Raw genomic sequence first — 15609 nt, 5'->3', positions numbered from 1 at the left:
CAGCGACTTGGTCTTCACTGCACACTTTTACCAAATTTTACAAGTTTGATACTTTTGCTTCTTCTGAGGCTATTTTTGGGAGAAAGGTTTTGCAAACCGTGGTGCCTTCCATTTAGGTGACCTGATTTGCTCCCTCCCTTCATCCGTGTCCTAAAGCTTTGGTATTGGTTCCCACAAGTAAGGATGACGCCGTGGACCGGACACACCTATGTTGGAGAAAACAGAATTTATGTTTACCTGATAAATTACTTTCTCCAACGGTGTGTCCGGTCCACGGCCCGCCCTGGTTTTTTAATCAGGTCTGATAATTTATTTTCTTTAACTACAGTCACCACGGTATCATATGGTTTCTCCTATGCAAATATTCCTCCTTTACGTCGGTCGAATGACTGGGGTAGGCGGAGCCTAGGAGGGATCATGTGACCAGCTTTGCTGGGCTCTTTGCCATTTCCTGTTGGGGAAGAGAATATCCCACAAGTAAGGATGACGCCGTGGACCGGACACACCGTTGGAGAAAGTAATTTATCAGGTAAACATAAATTCTGTTTTTTCCATCAGGATCTCAAATCCTTAAATTTAAAGGTATGGAGATTGAACGCTTGATTCTTGGTCAAAGAGGTTTCTCTGACTCTGTGATTAATACTATGTTACAGGCTCGTAAATCTGTATCTAGAGAGATATATTATAGAGTCTGGAAGACTTATATTTCTTGGTGTCTTTCTCATCATTTTTACTGGCATTCTTTTAGAATTCCGAGAATTTTACAGTTTCTTCAGGATGGTTTAGATAAAGGTTTGTCCGCAAGTTCCTTGAAAGGACAAATCTCTGCTCTTTCTGTTCTTTTTCACAGAAAGATTGCTAATCTTCCTGATATTCATTGTTTTGTACAAGCTTTGGTTCGTATAAAACCTGTCATTAAGTCAATTTCTCCTCCTTGGAGTTTGAATTTGGTTCTGGGGGCTCTTCAAGCTCCTCCTTTTGAACCCATGCATTCATTGGACATTAAATTACTTTCTTGGAAGGTTTTGTTCCTTTTGGCCATCTCTTCTGCCAGAAGAGTCTCTGAATTATCTGCTCTTTCTTGTGAATCTCCTTTTCTGATTTTTCACCAGGATAAGGCGGTGTTGCGAACTTCTTTTGAATTTTTACCTAAGGTTGTGAATTCCAACAACATTAGTAGAGAAATTGTGGTTCCTTCATTATGTCCTAATCCTAAGAATTCTAAGGAGAAATCGTTGCATTCTTTGGATGTTGTTAGAGCTTTGAAATATTATGTTGAAACTACTAAATCTTTCCGAAAGACTTCTAGTCTATTTGTCATCTTTTCCGGTTCCAGAAAAGGCCAGAAAGCTTCTGCCATTTCTTTGGCATCTTGGTTGAAATCTTTAATTCATCATGCCTATGTCGAGTCGGGTAAAACTCCGCCTCAAAGGATTACAGCTCATTCTACTAGGTCAGTTTCTACTTCCTGGGCGTTTAGGAATGAGGCTTCGGTTGATCAAATTTGCAAAGCAGCAACTTTGTCCTCTTTGCATACTTTTACTAAATTCTACCATTTTGATGTGTTTCCTTCTTCTGAAGCAGTTTTCGGTAGAAAAGTACTTCAGGCAGCGGTTTCTATTTGAATCTTCTGCTTATGTTTTCATTAAACTTTATTTTGGGTGTGGATTATTTTCAGCAGGAATTGGCTGTCTTTATTTTATCCCTCCCTCTCTAGTGACTCTTGCGTGGAAAGATCCACATCTTGGGTAGTCATTATCCCATACGTCACTAGCTCATGGACTCTTGCTAATTACATGAAAGAAAACATAATTTATGTAAGAACTTACCTGATAAATTCATTTCTTTCATATTAGCAAGAGTCCATGAGGCCCACCCTTTTTGTGGTGGTTATGATTTTTTTGTATAAAGCACAATTATTCCAATTCCTTATTTATATGCTTTCGCACTTTTTTTCTTATCACCACACTTCTTGGCTATTCGTTAAACTGATTTGTGGGTGTGGTGAGGGGTGTATTTATAGGCATTTTGAGGTTTGGGAAACTTTGCCCCTCCTGGTAGGAATGTATATCCCATACGTCACTAGCTCATGGACTCTTGCTAATATGAAAGAAATGAATTTATCAGGTAAGTTCTTACATAAATTATGTTTTTTATAATGTGAAAGCACATTATTTTTTCCAGTTCCTCTTTTTGTATGCTTTTTTACTCCTTTTTACACCTCACTACTTGGCTATACGTTAAACTAAAGTTTGTGTGTGGTGGGAGGTGTATTTATAGGCATTTTGTGGTTTGGTGAACTTTGCCCCCTCCTGGTAGGAATGTATATCCCATACGTCACTAGCTCATGGACTCTTGCCACTATGAAAGAAATTCATTTATTAGGTAAGTTCTTACATAAATTATGTTTTTTTTTTTTTTGGTTCAGCACTTGGGTAGCGCTTGCTTGGGTAGACGCTGAACCAAAAATGGGCCGGCTCCTATGCTTACATTCCTGCTTTTTCAAATAAAGATACCAAAAGAACGAATAAAAAATTGTTAATAGGAGTAAATTAGAAAGTTGCTTAAAATTGCATGCTCTATCTGAATCCTGAAAGTTTCATTTTGATTAGACTATTCCTTTAATTCCCCTCGTTTTTGATAATGTTAATTTCTCCTTAGGTGACTCTAACTCATGCGTTGGTTATAAAAGAAGAGTTTGTTTAAAGGGTCACTATAACTATATTTTTACTAATAGTGTTGTTCTTGATTTCAGATGTTTATCTTTCCTAAACGGAAAACAGTACTTTCTCGATCAATAATTAAAAATATTGAAAAGAAACAATACGTTAAAAATATTAGCCATTTAAAACATGTACATTATTTCCTTTACACACCATACAAAGGGGTTAAGTCAAAAGAACTGTAATGTAACAATAATATGTGTGAAACAGCTATTTTTTATGTGTGTGTCAGTTGGTTTCTCAATTTCTATTGGCAGAGAGAGTCCATGAATTAATTCATTACTGTTGGAAATACAACACCTGGCCACCAGGAGTGGGCATAGACACCCCAGCCAAATTCCCCTAATTCCCCACTAAGTCTTTGCCTTGTTTACTAAAATGAGTTAGGCAGAGAACATGCTCTGAAGAAATTGAATCTTAAAGGGACAGTCAAGTCCCAAAAAAACTTTCATGATTCAGATAGAGTATGTAATTTTAAACAACTTTCCAATTTACTTTCATCACCAATTTTTCTTTATTCTCTTGGTATTCTTAGTTGAAATTTCTTAGAACTTAAAGGCCGCCTCTGCATTTGACAGTTTTTCACCACTAGAGGGCGTTATTTCATGTTTCAGATAGATAACATTGAACTCATGCATGTGAATTTACCGAGGAGTGAACACTGATTGACTAAAATGCAAGTCTGTCAAAATAACTAAAATAAGGGGGCAGTCTGCAGAGGCTTAGATACAAGGTAATCACAGGGGTAAAACATGTATTATTATAACTGTTAGTTATGCAAAACTGGGAAATGGGTAATTAAAGGATTATCTATCTTTTAAAACAGCAAAAATTCTGGTGTTCACTGTCCCTTTAAGTCCTTTAATGGGTGGTTTCCTTGCAAGACAGGACTGGGGTTTTGAAAGTAACCATGCAATCCACTTAGTAAGAGTTGTGGTAAAAGTTAGCTTCTGGATATTTCAGGGAAGCTTCTCTAGCCTCCTTCCAGAGTATATTTGCTAGCACCCCTTCTGGAAACAGGTGTAAGCTTACACTGCTTTCCTTTATGTCTCGGGTCCCTGTCAGAAATGGATGATACTATTAGACCTGAAGGTGCCGTGTCTGCTCCACAGCAGAGACCCTGGAGGGTAAGTCCTTTATACTTATATCTAGACCTTTCCCTATGGGGACCTATGTTATATTAACACATCAGTGGAAAGGGGGACTTATGGTGTCCATCTGGCACCACTTTGCCCTCATAAAGCGGTCTGGGGACACTTTGTTATAACCTTTATTCAGGATATCATTTTGAGGGCAGTAGGGAATTTACTTATCTTCAGCAGGGTATGTTCTGAGGACCAGACCTTACCTCTGTATTATGTGGGAGACAATCTATGTGGCAATCCTTTATGGAAAGCTCTTAGCCTTTATTTTCTTTAAGGGCTATATATGTTTTCCGGGAGGACGATTTATGACTGTGTGAAACTTTTCTATTGCGCCCTTTCTCTGTATTTCCAAGGGTGGGCTTTACAGGGCATCGCTTCACGTTGTCAGGCACACTCTCTCACTCTGTCTTCAGCTCCCATCGTGGTTGGAGGTTTAGGGAGCTGTTAGTGAAGGCTGTTCTGCGAATATAAACTGTGCAGAGCAGGATAGAGGTGCTGTGTAAGGGGTTTGTGTTCCTGGTTGGATTTGTTTTTAATATCTCACACACGGGTTAGGGTCCTATACCAAAATCATGGAGGACAATTTAAATTTTTCTTTCGAGGATGGTCAATATCCTATTATCCAGTCTGATATATGCATGTTTTGTGGGAGACCAAGGTTTGGCCATCTGCACAATGTTGTTTCATTTACTTGTCCTCTGTTCTTAAGTCTAAATTCAGAGACTCTTAAGTTAATCCCTGTTTTCTCTAAGGGAATTAACTCTTCAGAGCCCTCCACCTCTCAGGACTCCAGGATATGCCACAACTTTTTCCTCAGTCCCTGTCTCCTAACACTGCACATGCATTACCCTGTGCTTCAGCACAGTCTTCTTCTGTGATTTGTCTACCAGTAGACTGCAGCACAGCTGCAGTCAGCTATTTCTGCTGCGTTAAGTGCCTTCCCTGTAACAGGCAAGAGAAAGGTCAAGCTTGTTACCCCTGACAGGGTAATCAGTACTCCTGTGGAGACTGCGTTGGTCGCTCTCAGCATTCTGAGGATGATCATTCCTCAGTAGCTTCTGAGGGTGAACTCTCCTCTTCTGACTCTCAGTGGAGGAAACAAATAGCGGAGGGGATTTAAACTCGAACATCTTTGTTTTTTACTCAAGGAGGTCTTATCGACTCTGGATGTCCCTGAGCCGAAGTCTTCTGAGGAACCAAACTTCCTAAGCTGTATATGGTATATCAAACCAGGCCTAAAGCTCCGGAGGTTTGCATGGTGGACCGGTTTGCATGGTGGACATTATTTCCAAAGAATGAGAGAATCCAGGGATTCCCTTTTCCCTGTCTTATCATTTTAAGAAGCTGTTCACAGTACCTGACTGTCATCTGGAATTATGGAGTACCATTCCCAAGATGGATGGTGCCATCTTCGCTCTGGCTAAGCGTATAACTATTCCTCTTAAAGATAGTACCTCCTTCAGAGACCCCATTGACAGAAAGATGGAGGGGTACTTAAGGAGACTGTTTAATCAATCGGGCCTGCTCTTTCAACCTGCTGCGGGCATAGCGGTGGTCGCTACAGCCGCAACCTTCTGGTGCAACGCTTTATCTGAGATGGTGCTAGTTGAGACTCCATTGGAGGACATCCAGGATCGGATTAAGGCCCTCAAGACAGCCAATTGTTTTATTTGTGATGCTATCATGCAGATCATCCATCTTAATGCTAAGTCTTCCGGCATTGCTGTCCTTTCAGGGAGAGCTCTCTGGCTAAAATCATGGTCAGCTGATATGGTCTCTAAATCAAGACTTCTTTCCTTAGCGTTTAAGGGGAAGATTTTATTTGGTCCAGGCCTTAATTCTTTTATTTCCACTGTGACCGGGTGGAATGGTGCCTTCCTCCCTCAGGACAAGATATCTAGCTCTAAGGGTCGCCAGTTGGGAAATTTTCATCCCTTTCATACTAACTAGGGACAGAGATCCTCTGCCTCCTCCAAGTCGGACCAATCTAAAAATACCTGGATACCTAGTCAATCCTGGAACAAGAGCAAGCAGTCCAAGAAGCCCTCCGCTGACAACAAATCTGCATGGAGGGGTAGCTCCGACCTGGAATCGGAGTGTATAGGGGGCAGACTATCCTTTTTCCGGGACGCTTGGTTGCGGGATGTTCAGGACCCCCCTGGGTCTTATACATAGTTTCCCACGGGTACTAGATAGGTTGTTGATCTCGACCTCCAAGAGGCAGATTCCTTCTGTCAAGGCTTTTTTCAAAACCAGAAAAGAAGACAGCCTTTTTAAATTGCATAAGAGACCTAGCTTCCATGGGGTTGAATGTTCCAGTGCCCCCCTCAGATCAGGGTCAGGGGTTTTATTCAAATCTCTTTGTTGTTCCCAAGAAAAAGGGAGCTTTTTGTCCCATTCTGTATTTAAAGTGTCTCAACAAGTTTCTGAAGGTTCATTCCTTCAAGATGGAGACAATCAGATCCATCCTTTCTGTTAGTCCAGAAGGGTCAATTCATGACCACTATAGATCTGAAGGAGGCATACCTACATGTTCCGATCCACAAGGATCATTTAAAGTTTGTGACAATGGATACCAGTCTAATTGGCTGGGGTGCTGTTTGGGGCTCCTTGAGGGCACGGGGAACCTGTTCGCTAAGTCTTCCCTTCCCATCAACATTCTGGAACTGAGGGCCATCTTCAATGCTCTGATGGCGTGGCCTCAACTTCGTTCTGTCCGCTTTATCAGATTCTAGTCAGACAACATTACATCTGTAGCCTATATCAAACATCAGGGGGAAACGACAAGTTCCCTGGCAATGAGAGGTGTGTCTCACATCCTTTAGTGGGCAGAGTCCTGCAATTGCCACATCTCGGCCATTCATATACCGGGGTGGACAATTGGGAAGCAGACAACCTAAGCAGATGAACCTTCCATCCTGTGGAGTGGTCTCTTCATCAGGAAGTTTTTTCCGAGATAACTCTCAGGTGGGGAGTTCCGGAGATAGAACTCATGGCGTCTTGTCTCAATACCAAACTGTCCAGCAAGTCTCAAGCAACATTGGTGGACGCGTTAGCGGTTCTGTGGAGATTCAAGCTTATCTATTTGTTTCCTCCATTTGCTCTCCTTCCCCGGGTGATCGCCTGCGTCAAACAAGAGTGGGCCTCAGTGATTCTAACAGCGTGGCCATGCAGAACTTGGTTTGCAGACCTCGTGAAGATGTCCTCATCTCCTCCTTGTAGGTAACCTCAGCGGGAGGACCTTCTTCTTCAAGGTCCGTTTCTTTACCAAAATCTAGAGTCTCTGAGGCTGACTGCGTAGAGATTGAACACCTAGTACTGTCCAAAAGAGGTTTTTCTCAGAGTCATTGATGCTCTGATTCAGGCTCATAAGCTGGTTACTCGTCATATTTATCACAAGGTGTGGCTCACCTATCTGGCTTGGTGCGAGGAATGAGGTTTCCCTTGTCACAAGGTGAAAGTCCCTCGGATTCCTTTGTTTCTCCAAGTAGGTTTGGAGAAAGGTTTGTAGGCCTGTTCTCTCAAGGGGCAGATTTCTGCTCTTTCTGTTTCATAAACGGTTTGCTAACCTTCCTGAATGTCAGTCTTTTGTTCAGGCCGTTGTTAGGATTAGGCCTGTGTTTAAACCTGTTGCTCCCCCCTGGAGCCTTAATCTTGTTCTTCAACACGCTCTGTTTTAGCCTATGCATTCTGTCGACATTAAATTGTTGCCCTGGAACGTTTTGTTTTTGTTAGCTATCTAGCTATCTCTTCTGCTTGCAGAGTTTCTTGATTATCTGCCTTACAGTGCCATCCTCCCTTTTTCCCCCTATTTTCCATGCGGATAAAGCTGTCTTACATACAAAGTTAGGTTTTCTACCTAAGGTTGTCTCTACCCGCAATATCAATCAGGAAATTGTAGTTCCTTTTTTTTGTCCTAATCCTCCTCCTCAGAAGAAACGTTTGTTACACAATTTGGATGTGGTGCGAGTATTAAAATTCTATCTTCATACTACCAAGAATTTTAAGCAATCCTCTTCCTTATTCGCTTTGTATACTGGTAAGTGCAGGGGTCGAAAAGCCACTAAGACTACTCTTTTTGGCTAAAATTCAATACCCAAGCTACTTTTGTATACTTAGTACCCTCAGAAAGATAGTACAGTACTGTAATCAGCAAGGTAAAAGTTTTTGTTTAAAATATATATAGACTATTTGCAGATTTGGGGGGAAATGTTTTTTTAACATTTTATTTTTAATAAAATATTAATTTAAAAGTCTGTATTTCAGAATTAAGTTTGGATTTTGAATTTCCGGATTTATACTTTTTTTTTTTTTTATCTCGTATTTTTAAACATAAATATATTATTGGATCTGTATTTGTAGCACTGTTTTTTGTATATACATGTTAATATAGTTACATAGGTTTTCCTCCTTTGGACTTCACTGCTACACATTTACTGTGAAATAAAAGATGATATATTCCATGTTCCATTTTTAGTCTATAAACAAAACACATCTCTGCTCATACCATAATGGCTTATAAAAAAAAATTGAGCACAAGGGAAAATAAATAAATAGATGAGATTGGACATTTATACTGAGCTGACGACCTTACTAATAGAGTTTTTCTTCTCCTTGCTATCTATACAAATCAGGTAAATGCTATTTACTGTTGGAAATAAACGGCAACGCTGGATTAATGTTCACATTCGCCCTATTGCTTTTTGTTTGTAAACAGTCTAGTTTGATCTACGGATTGTCTCATCTAATATATAAAGGGATATCAATAGGGGGGATTTTTAGACTCTTTTTGATAATCCTCCCTAGTGTGTTTTTTACTTTAATCTTTTCTGTTATGTTCCCTTTTTTAATAGTAGTTTATCTTGGAAATATAATATTCAAATTAATTAATGCAAGCCCTTTTGCAAAAATAGAAATCAAAGTCAGAATTGTGTAACAGTTTTACAAAGTGTTATTGCACTTTATACCTATCTAAATTAATAAGCTGAATTATGAGCTCTTTTACTATAAATTAAGGTTATTGATTATTCTTTTTTATTATTGAAAGAGCTTTACAATAAATAACAAATCAAATGAGTCATTTTTGCTTTCTTTTTGTCAGCCGGAGGCGATATCTGCTTTCACATCCGATCCAGCCCTGCTATCATTTGCTGACTACTTTTGCAAAGCAACTGCTGATATGGGCCAGGTAAGCACATGCTTGATATTAAAGGGAAAATGCTGCAAATCACGCCGTCTTGCCCGTAAAACCTCTTAAATCATAATTTGAAACAAATACAGCTGTATTAGTAAGTACGTTCTATTCACTAGCTGATATAGACTTGATTAAGGCTGCACCATGGCCAAAATATGTGTATGTATTATGCCTGTTTGATTTTATTTATTTATTTATTTATTTATTAGTTATTTCATTAAAGATAATCATGTTACATACCTTTTCTCTTGTTAAGTGTGTTCAGTCCACGGGTCATCCATTACTTATGGGATATATTCTCCTTCCCAACAGGAAGTTGCAAGAGGATCACCCAAGCAGAGCTGCTATATAGCTCCTCCCCTCACATGTCATATCCAGTCATTCTCTTGCAACTCTCAACAAAGAAGGAGGTCGTGAGAGGAGTTAGGAGTTTTTTTACTTAATTATTCTTCAATCAAAAGTTTGTTATTTTAAATGGCACCGGAGTGTGCTGTTTTTTCTCTCAGGCAGTATTTAGAAGAAGAATCTGCCTGTGTTTTCTATGATCTTAGCAGACGTAACTAAGATCCACTGGCTGTTCTCGTACATTCTGAGGAGTGGGGTAACTTCAGAAAAGGGAATAGCATGCGGGGTCCCCTGCAAATGAGGTATGTGCAGTAAAATATTTTCTAAGGAATGGAATTGACTAAGAAAACACTGCTGATACCCATATGATGTAAGTACAGCCTTAAATGCAGTAGTAGCGACTGGTATCAGGCTGATAAATGTATGCGCAGTAGAGTTATTTTCTAGGGAATGGAATTTGACTGAGAAAATAATGTTAATACTGAAATAATGTATGAGCCTTAACTGCAGTAGAAGCGACTGGTAGCAGGCTTAGTGATAACTTTACATAACATTTGAAATGTTTGTTTTTAAAACGTTTACTGGCATGTTAATCGTTTTGTGAGGTACTTGGTGATAAATCTTTTGGGGCATGATTTTTTTCCACATGGCTAACGTATATTTCTGCATAGAAACCGTTAAATCAGGTCTCCCACTGTTGTAATATGAGTGGGAGGGGCCTTTTTTTTTTGTTTTTTTGTTTTTGTTGCGCAGTTAAAATTCAATCACAGTCTTCCTGCTTCTTCCTCCTTGATCCAGGACGTCTCCAGAGAGCTCAGGGGTCTTCAAAATTTATTTTTGAGGGAGGTAATCAGTCACAGCAGACCTGTGACAGTGTGTTTGACTGTGATAAAAACGTTAACTGTTAAATTGATTATCCGTTTTGGGTATTAAGGGGTTAAATCATCCTTTTGCTAGTGGGTGCAATCCTCTGCTAATTTCATACATTTACTGTTAAAATTTGGTTGCTATAACTGAATTAGTTCATTGTTATTTCAACTATGACAGTTTTTTTGTGGTTTTAAAAAGCGCAGCAGCGTTTTTTATATTGCTTGTAAATTTATTGAAAGTATTTTCCAAGCTTGCTAGCCTCATTGCTAGTCTGTTTAAACATGTCTGATACAGATGAATCTGCTTGTTCATTATGTTTAAAAGCCAATGTGGAGCCCAATAGAAATATGTGTACCAATTGTATTGATGTTACTTTAAATAAAAGTCAGTCTTTACCGGTAAAGAAATTATCACCAGACAACGAGGGGGAAGTTATGCCGGCTAACTCTCCTCACGTGTCAGTACCTTCGCCTCCTGCTCAGGAGGTGCGTGATATTGTGGCGCCAAGTACATCAAGGCCCTTACAAATCACTTTGCAAGATATGGCTAATGTTATGACAGAAGTATTATCTAACTTGCCTGAGTTAAGAGGCAAGCGCGATCGCTCTGGGTTAAGGACAGAGCGTGCTGATGACACGAGAGCCATGTCCGATACTGCGTCACAATTTGCAGAACATGAGGACGGAGAGCTTCATTCTGTGGGTGACGGATCTGATCCAGGGAGACCGGATTCAGAAATTTAAAATGTTAAATTTAAGCTTGAGAACCTCCGTGTATTGCTAGGGGAGGTGTTAGCGGCTCTGAATGATTGTGACACGGTTGCAATCCCAGAGAAATTATGTAGGCTGGATAAATACTTTGCGGTACCGGTGTGTACTGACGTTTTTCCTATACCTAAAAGGCTTACAGAGATTATTAACAAGGAGTGGGATAGACCCGGTGTGCCTTTTTCCCCTCCTCCGATATTTAGAAAAATGTTCCCAATAGACGCTACCACACGAGACTTATGGCAGACGGTCCCTAAGGTGGAGGGAGCAGTTTCTACTTTAGCTAAGCGTACCACTATCCCGGTGGAGGATAGTTGTGCTTTCTCAGATCCAATGGATAAAAAATTAGAAGGTTACCTTAAGAAAATGTTTGTTCAACAAGGTTTTATATTACAGCCCCTTGCATGCATTGCGCCCGTCACCGCTGCGGCGGCATTCTGGTTTGAGTCTCTGGAAGAGGCTATTCGCACAGCACCATTGGATGAGATTATGAACAAGCTTAAAGCACTTAAGCTAGCTAAAGAGTTCTCTATTACCACTCACAAGGGTCCCCTTTCTAGGGACTCTTATAGATTCTGTAGAGATGAAGATTTACCTGACGGAGTCCAGGTTATCAAAAATTCTAAATGCTTGCCGTGTCCTTCATTCCATTCCAAGCACGTCAGTAGCTCAGTGCATGGAAGTAATCGGCTTAATGGTCGCGGCAATGGACATAGTGCCATTTGCGCGCCTACATCTCAGACCGCTGCAATTATGCATGCTAAGTCAGTGGAATGGGGATTACTCAGATCTGTCCCCTCTACTGAATCTGGACCAGGAGGCCAGAGATTCTCTTCTCTGGTGGTTGTCTCGGGTCCATCCGTCCAAAGGAATGACCTTTCGCAGGCCAGATTGGACAATTGTAACAACAGATGCCAGCCTACTAGGCTGGGGCGCAGTCTGGAACTCCCTGAAGGATCGTGGTTCATCAGATTTCAGTCGGACAACATCACGACTGTGGCTTACATCAACCATCAAGGGGGAACCAGGAGTTCCCTAGCGATGTTAGAAGTCTCGAAGATAATTCGCTGGGCAGAGTCTCACTCTTGCCACCTGTCAGCGATCTACATCCCAGGCGTGGAGAACTGGGAGGCGGACTTTCTAAGTCGCCAGACCTTTCATCCGGGGGAGTGGGAACTTCACCCGGAGGTCTTTGCCCAACTGATTCTTCGTTGGGGCGAACCGGAACTGGATCTCATGGCATCTCGCCAGAACGCCAAGCTTCCTTGTTACGGATCCAGGTCCAGGGAGCGGTGCTGATAGATGCACTAACAGCCCCTTGGGTTTTCAACATGGCCTATGTGTTTCCACCGTTTCCTTTGCTGCCTCGACTGATTGCCAAGATCAAACAGGAGAGAGCATCGGTGATTCTGATAGCACCTGCGTGGCCACCCAGGACCTGGTATGCAGACCTAGTGGACATGTCGTCCTGTCCACCATGGTCTCTGCCTCTGAGGCAGGACCTTCTAATTCAGGTTCCTTTCAACCATCCAAGCCTAATTTCTCTGAGGCTGACTGCATGGAGATTGAACGCTTGATTCTATCAAAGCGTGGTTTCTCGGAGTCGGTTATTGATACATTAATACAGGCTCGGAAACCTGTTACCAGAAAAATTTACCATAAGATATGGCGTAAATATTTATATTGGTGTGAATCCAAGAGTTACTCATGGAGTAAGGTTAGGATTCCTAGGATATTGTCTTTTCTACAAGAGGGTTTAGAAAAGGGTTTATCTGCTAGTTCGTTAAAGGGACAGATCTCTGCTCTGTCTATTCTTTTACACAAACGTCTGGCAGAAGTTCCAGACGTTCAGGCTTTTTGTCAGGCTTTAGCTAGGATTAAGCCTGTTTTTAAGACTGTTGCTCCGCCGTGGAGCTTAAACTTAGTTCTTAAAGTTCTCCAAGGTGTTCCGTTTGAACCCCTTCATTCCATTGATATTAAGCTGTTATCTTGGAAAGTTCTGTTTTTGATGGCTATTTCCTCGGCTCGAAGAGTCTCTGAGTTATCTGCCTTACATTGTGATTCTCCTTATCTGATTTTTCATTCAGACAAGGTAGTTCTGCGTACTAAACCTGGGTTTTTACCTAAGGTAGTTTCTAACAGGAATATCAATCAAGAGATTGTTGTTCCATCATTATGTCCTAATCCTTCTTCAAAGAAGGAACGTCTTTTGTATAATCTGGACGTAGTCCGTGCCCTGAAGTTCTACTTACAGGCAACTAAAGATTTTCGGCAAACTTCTTCTCTGTTTGTCGTTTATTCTGGACAGAGGAGAGGTCAAAAGGCTTCGGCCACCTCTCTCTCTTTTTGGCTTCGTAGCATAATACGTTTAGCCTATGAGACTGCTGGACAGCAGGCCCCTGAAAGAATTACAGCTCATTCCACTAGAGCTGTGGCTTCCACCTGGGCCTTTAAGAATGAGGCCTCTGTTGAACAGATTTGCAAGGCTGCAACTTGGTCTTCACTTCATACCTTTTCAAAATTTTACAAATTTGACACTTTTGCTTCTTCGGAGGCTGTTTTTGGGAGAGAGGTTCTACAGGCAGTGGTTCCTTCTGTTTAATGTTCCTGCCTTGTCCCTCCCATCATCCGTGTACTTTAGCTTTGGTATTGGTATCCCATAAGTAATGGATGACCCGTGGACTGAACACACTTAACAAGAGAAAACATAATTTATGCTTACCTGATAAATTTATTTCTCTTGTAGTGTGTTCAGTCCACGGCCCGCCCTGTCTTTTTTTAAGGCAGTTCTAAATTTTAATTAAAACTCCAGTCACCACTGCACTCTATAGTTTCTCCTTTCTTGTCTTGTTTCGGTGGAATGACTGGATATGACATGTGAGGGGAGGAGCTATATAGCAGCTCTGCTTGGGTGATCCTCTTGCAACTTCCTGTTGGGAAGGAGAATATATCCCATAAGTAATGGATGACCCGTGGACTGAACACACTACAAGAGAAATAAATTTATCAGGTAAGCTTAAATTATGTTTTTAAACAAACCGCAACGTAAATAACAAGTAAACTGAGATTGTGAAAGCAAGTGAGCATTATTGCATTATGGGGGGCCTGTCCCTTAAGACAATAATGGTCAAAGTTAATCATATTCAACAAGTTTGAATAATTAGTATAACAAAGCAAGTAGAGTGAGTAATGATAGGAAAAAATGCAGCAGGTATAGACTACTACAGAGAAAAATAGGGAAGTAGGCGGTGGAAAGTTCAGGAACATATAAAAAGATGCCATACATAAGGGATTATGAAAGTGTAGAGGAACGGGCATCCCCCCATCTTGTGATACCCTACTATCTGAAGTTCCTTTTATACTGTGCCCAATAGAAGCGCAATACAGACTGATTTAAGATAGCTTTTTTATAATTATGAAGAACTGTAACTCAAAAGACATTATGAAAGAATAAAACAGGTTTCTTTGCTTGTTGTCACAAAGTTTTAAAAACTTGAAGAAATTTCACAGAACATGTTTATAAATAAAAATATTACAATAAAATATATTACTAATGACAATACATAAGAAATGTAAAATCACAACCAACTGAAAGTGCATTACAGTAAAAAAAATATAACAGTGCACCGTTTAATCATGGGGACAACACTATGGGATATATTACATTGACTGGTAAGCTTTACCAATGCTCTCATTACATGTCCAACTCCATTAAAGTCTATGGAGTTGGAAATGTGAACAGAGCATTGGTAACACTTACCAATCAAATGTAATCTAAATCTTGTCATATAATTGTAGGATGAGTGTTCATAGGAATTAACTTAATTGGTCCTATGAACACTCTTCCTGCAATTATATAAGCTAAGGATGTTCCTCAGAGTATACAGTATGTTTTGAGCATAATTGTGCAAGATGAGAACTAGCAGTATAACAGGCAATCTAGCAATTAGAATACATTTTTCAAAAGTTAGTGGCAAGTTCTTTTTAAGGAACAGAATCATCTCTGCATGTTCAGCTTTAATTTCTTTTATCAGTTAGGACATTTGAACAGTCTTTCACTTTTCACACTACTTTATGGGGCAGAAAGATATTTTCTCCAACATTGGTGTGTCCGGTCCACGGCGTCATCCTTACTTGTGGGATATTCTCTTCCCCAACAGGAAATGGCAAAGAGTCCCAGCAAAGCTGGCCATATAGTCCCTCCTAGGCTCCGCCCACCCCAGTCATTCTCTTTGCCGTTGCACAGGCAACATCTCCACGGAGATGGTTAAGAGTTTTTTTGGTGTTTAAATGTAGTTTTTATTCTTCTATCAATTGTTTGTTATTTTAAAATAGTGCTGGTATGTACTATTTACTCTGAAACAGAAAAGGATGAAGAGTTCTGTTTGTAAGAGGAAGATGATTTTAGCAGACAGTAACTAAAATCGATTGCTGTTTCCACATAGGACTGTTGAGATGAAGTAACTTCAGTTGGGGGAAACAGTTAGCAGACTTTTCTGCTTAAGGTATGACTAGCCATATTTCTAACAAGACTGTGTAATGCTGGAAGGCTGTCATTTCCCCTC

General features: G+C 40.4%; 1 protein-coding gene across 1 annotated transcript in view; it reads left to right on the top strand.

The window, feature by feature from the left end:
• Positions 1–8969: 8969 nt before the first annotated feature.
• LOC128644306 (anaphase-promoting complex subunit 1-like) overlaps positions 8970–15609 on the top strand; it is a gene marked incomplete at both ends in the record, with an annotated part of 51193 nt that continues 44553 nt past the window's right edge. Inside the window, one exon of the mRNA XM_053696973.1 lies at positions 8970–9056. Within this exon, the coding sequence (XP_053552948.1) occupies positions 8970–9056 (87 nt within the window). The remainder of the gene's footprint in view (positions 9057–15609) is intronic.

Source organism: Bombina bombina, unplaced genomic scaffold (genome assembly GCF_027579735.1).
Source record: "Bombina bombina isolate aBomBom1 unplaced genomic scaffold, aBomBom1.pri scaffold_1021, whole genome shotgun sequence".
NCBI classification, from domain to species: domain Eukaryota; kingdom Metazoa; phylum Chordata; class Amphibia; order Anura; family Bombinatoridae; genus Bombina; species Bombina bombina.
The sequence above is the reverse complement of the archived record's forward strand: the minus strand, read 5'-3'. Positions and strand labels throughout refer to the sequence as shown.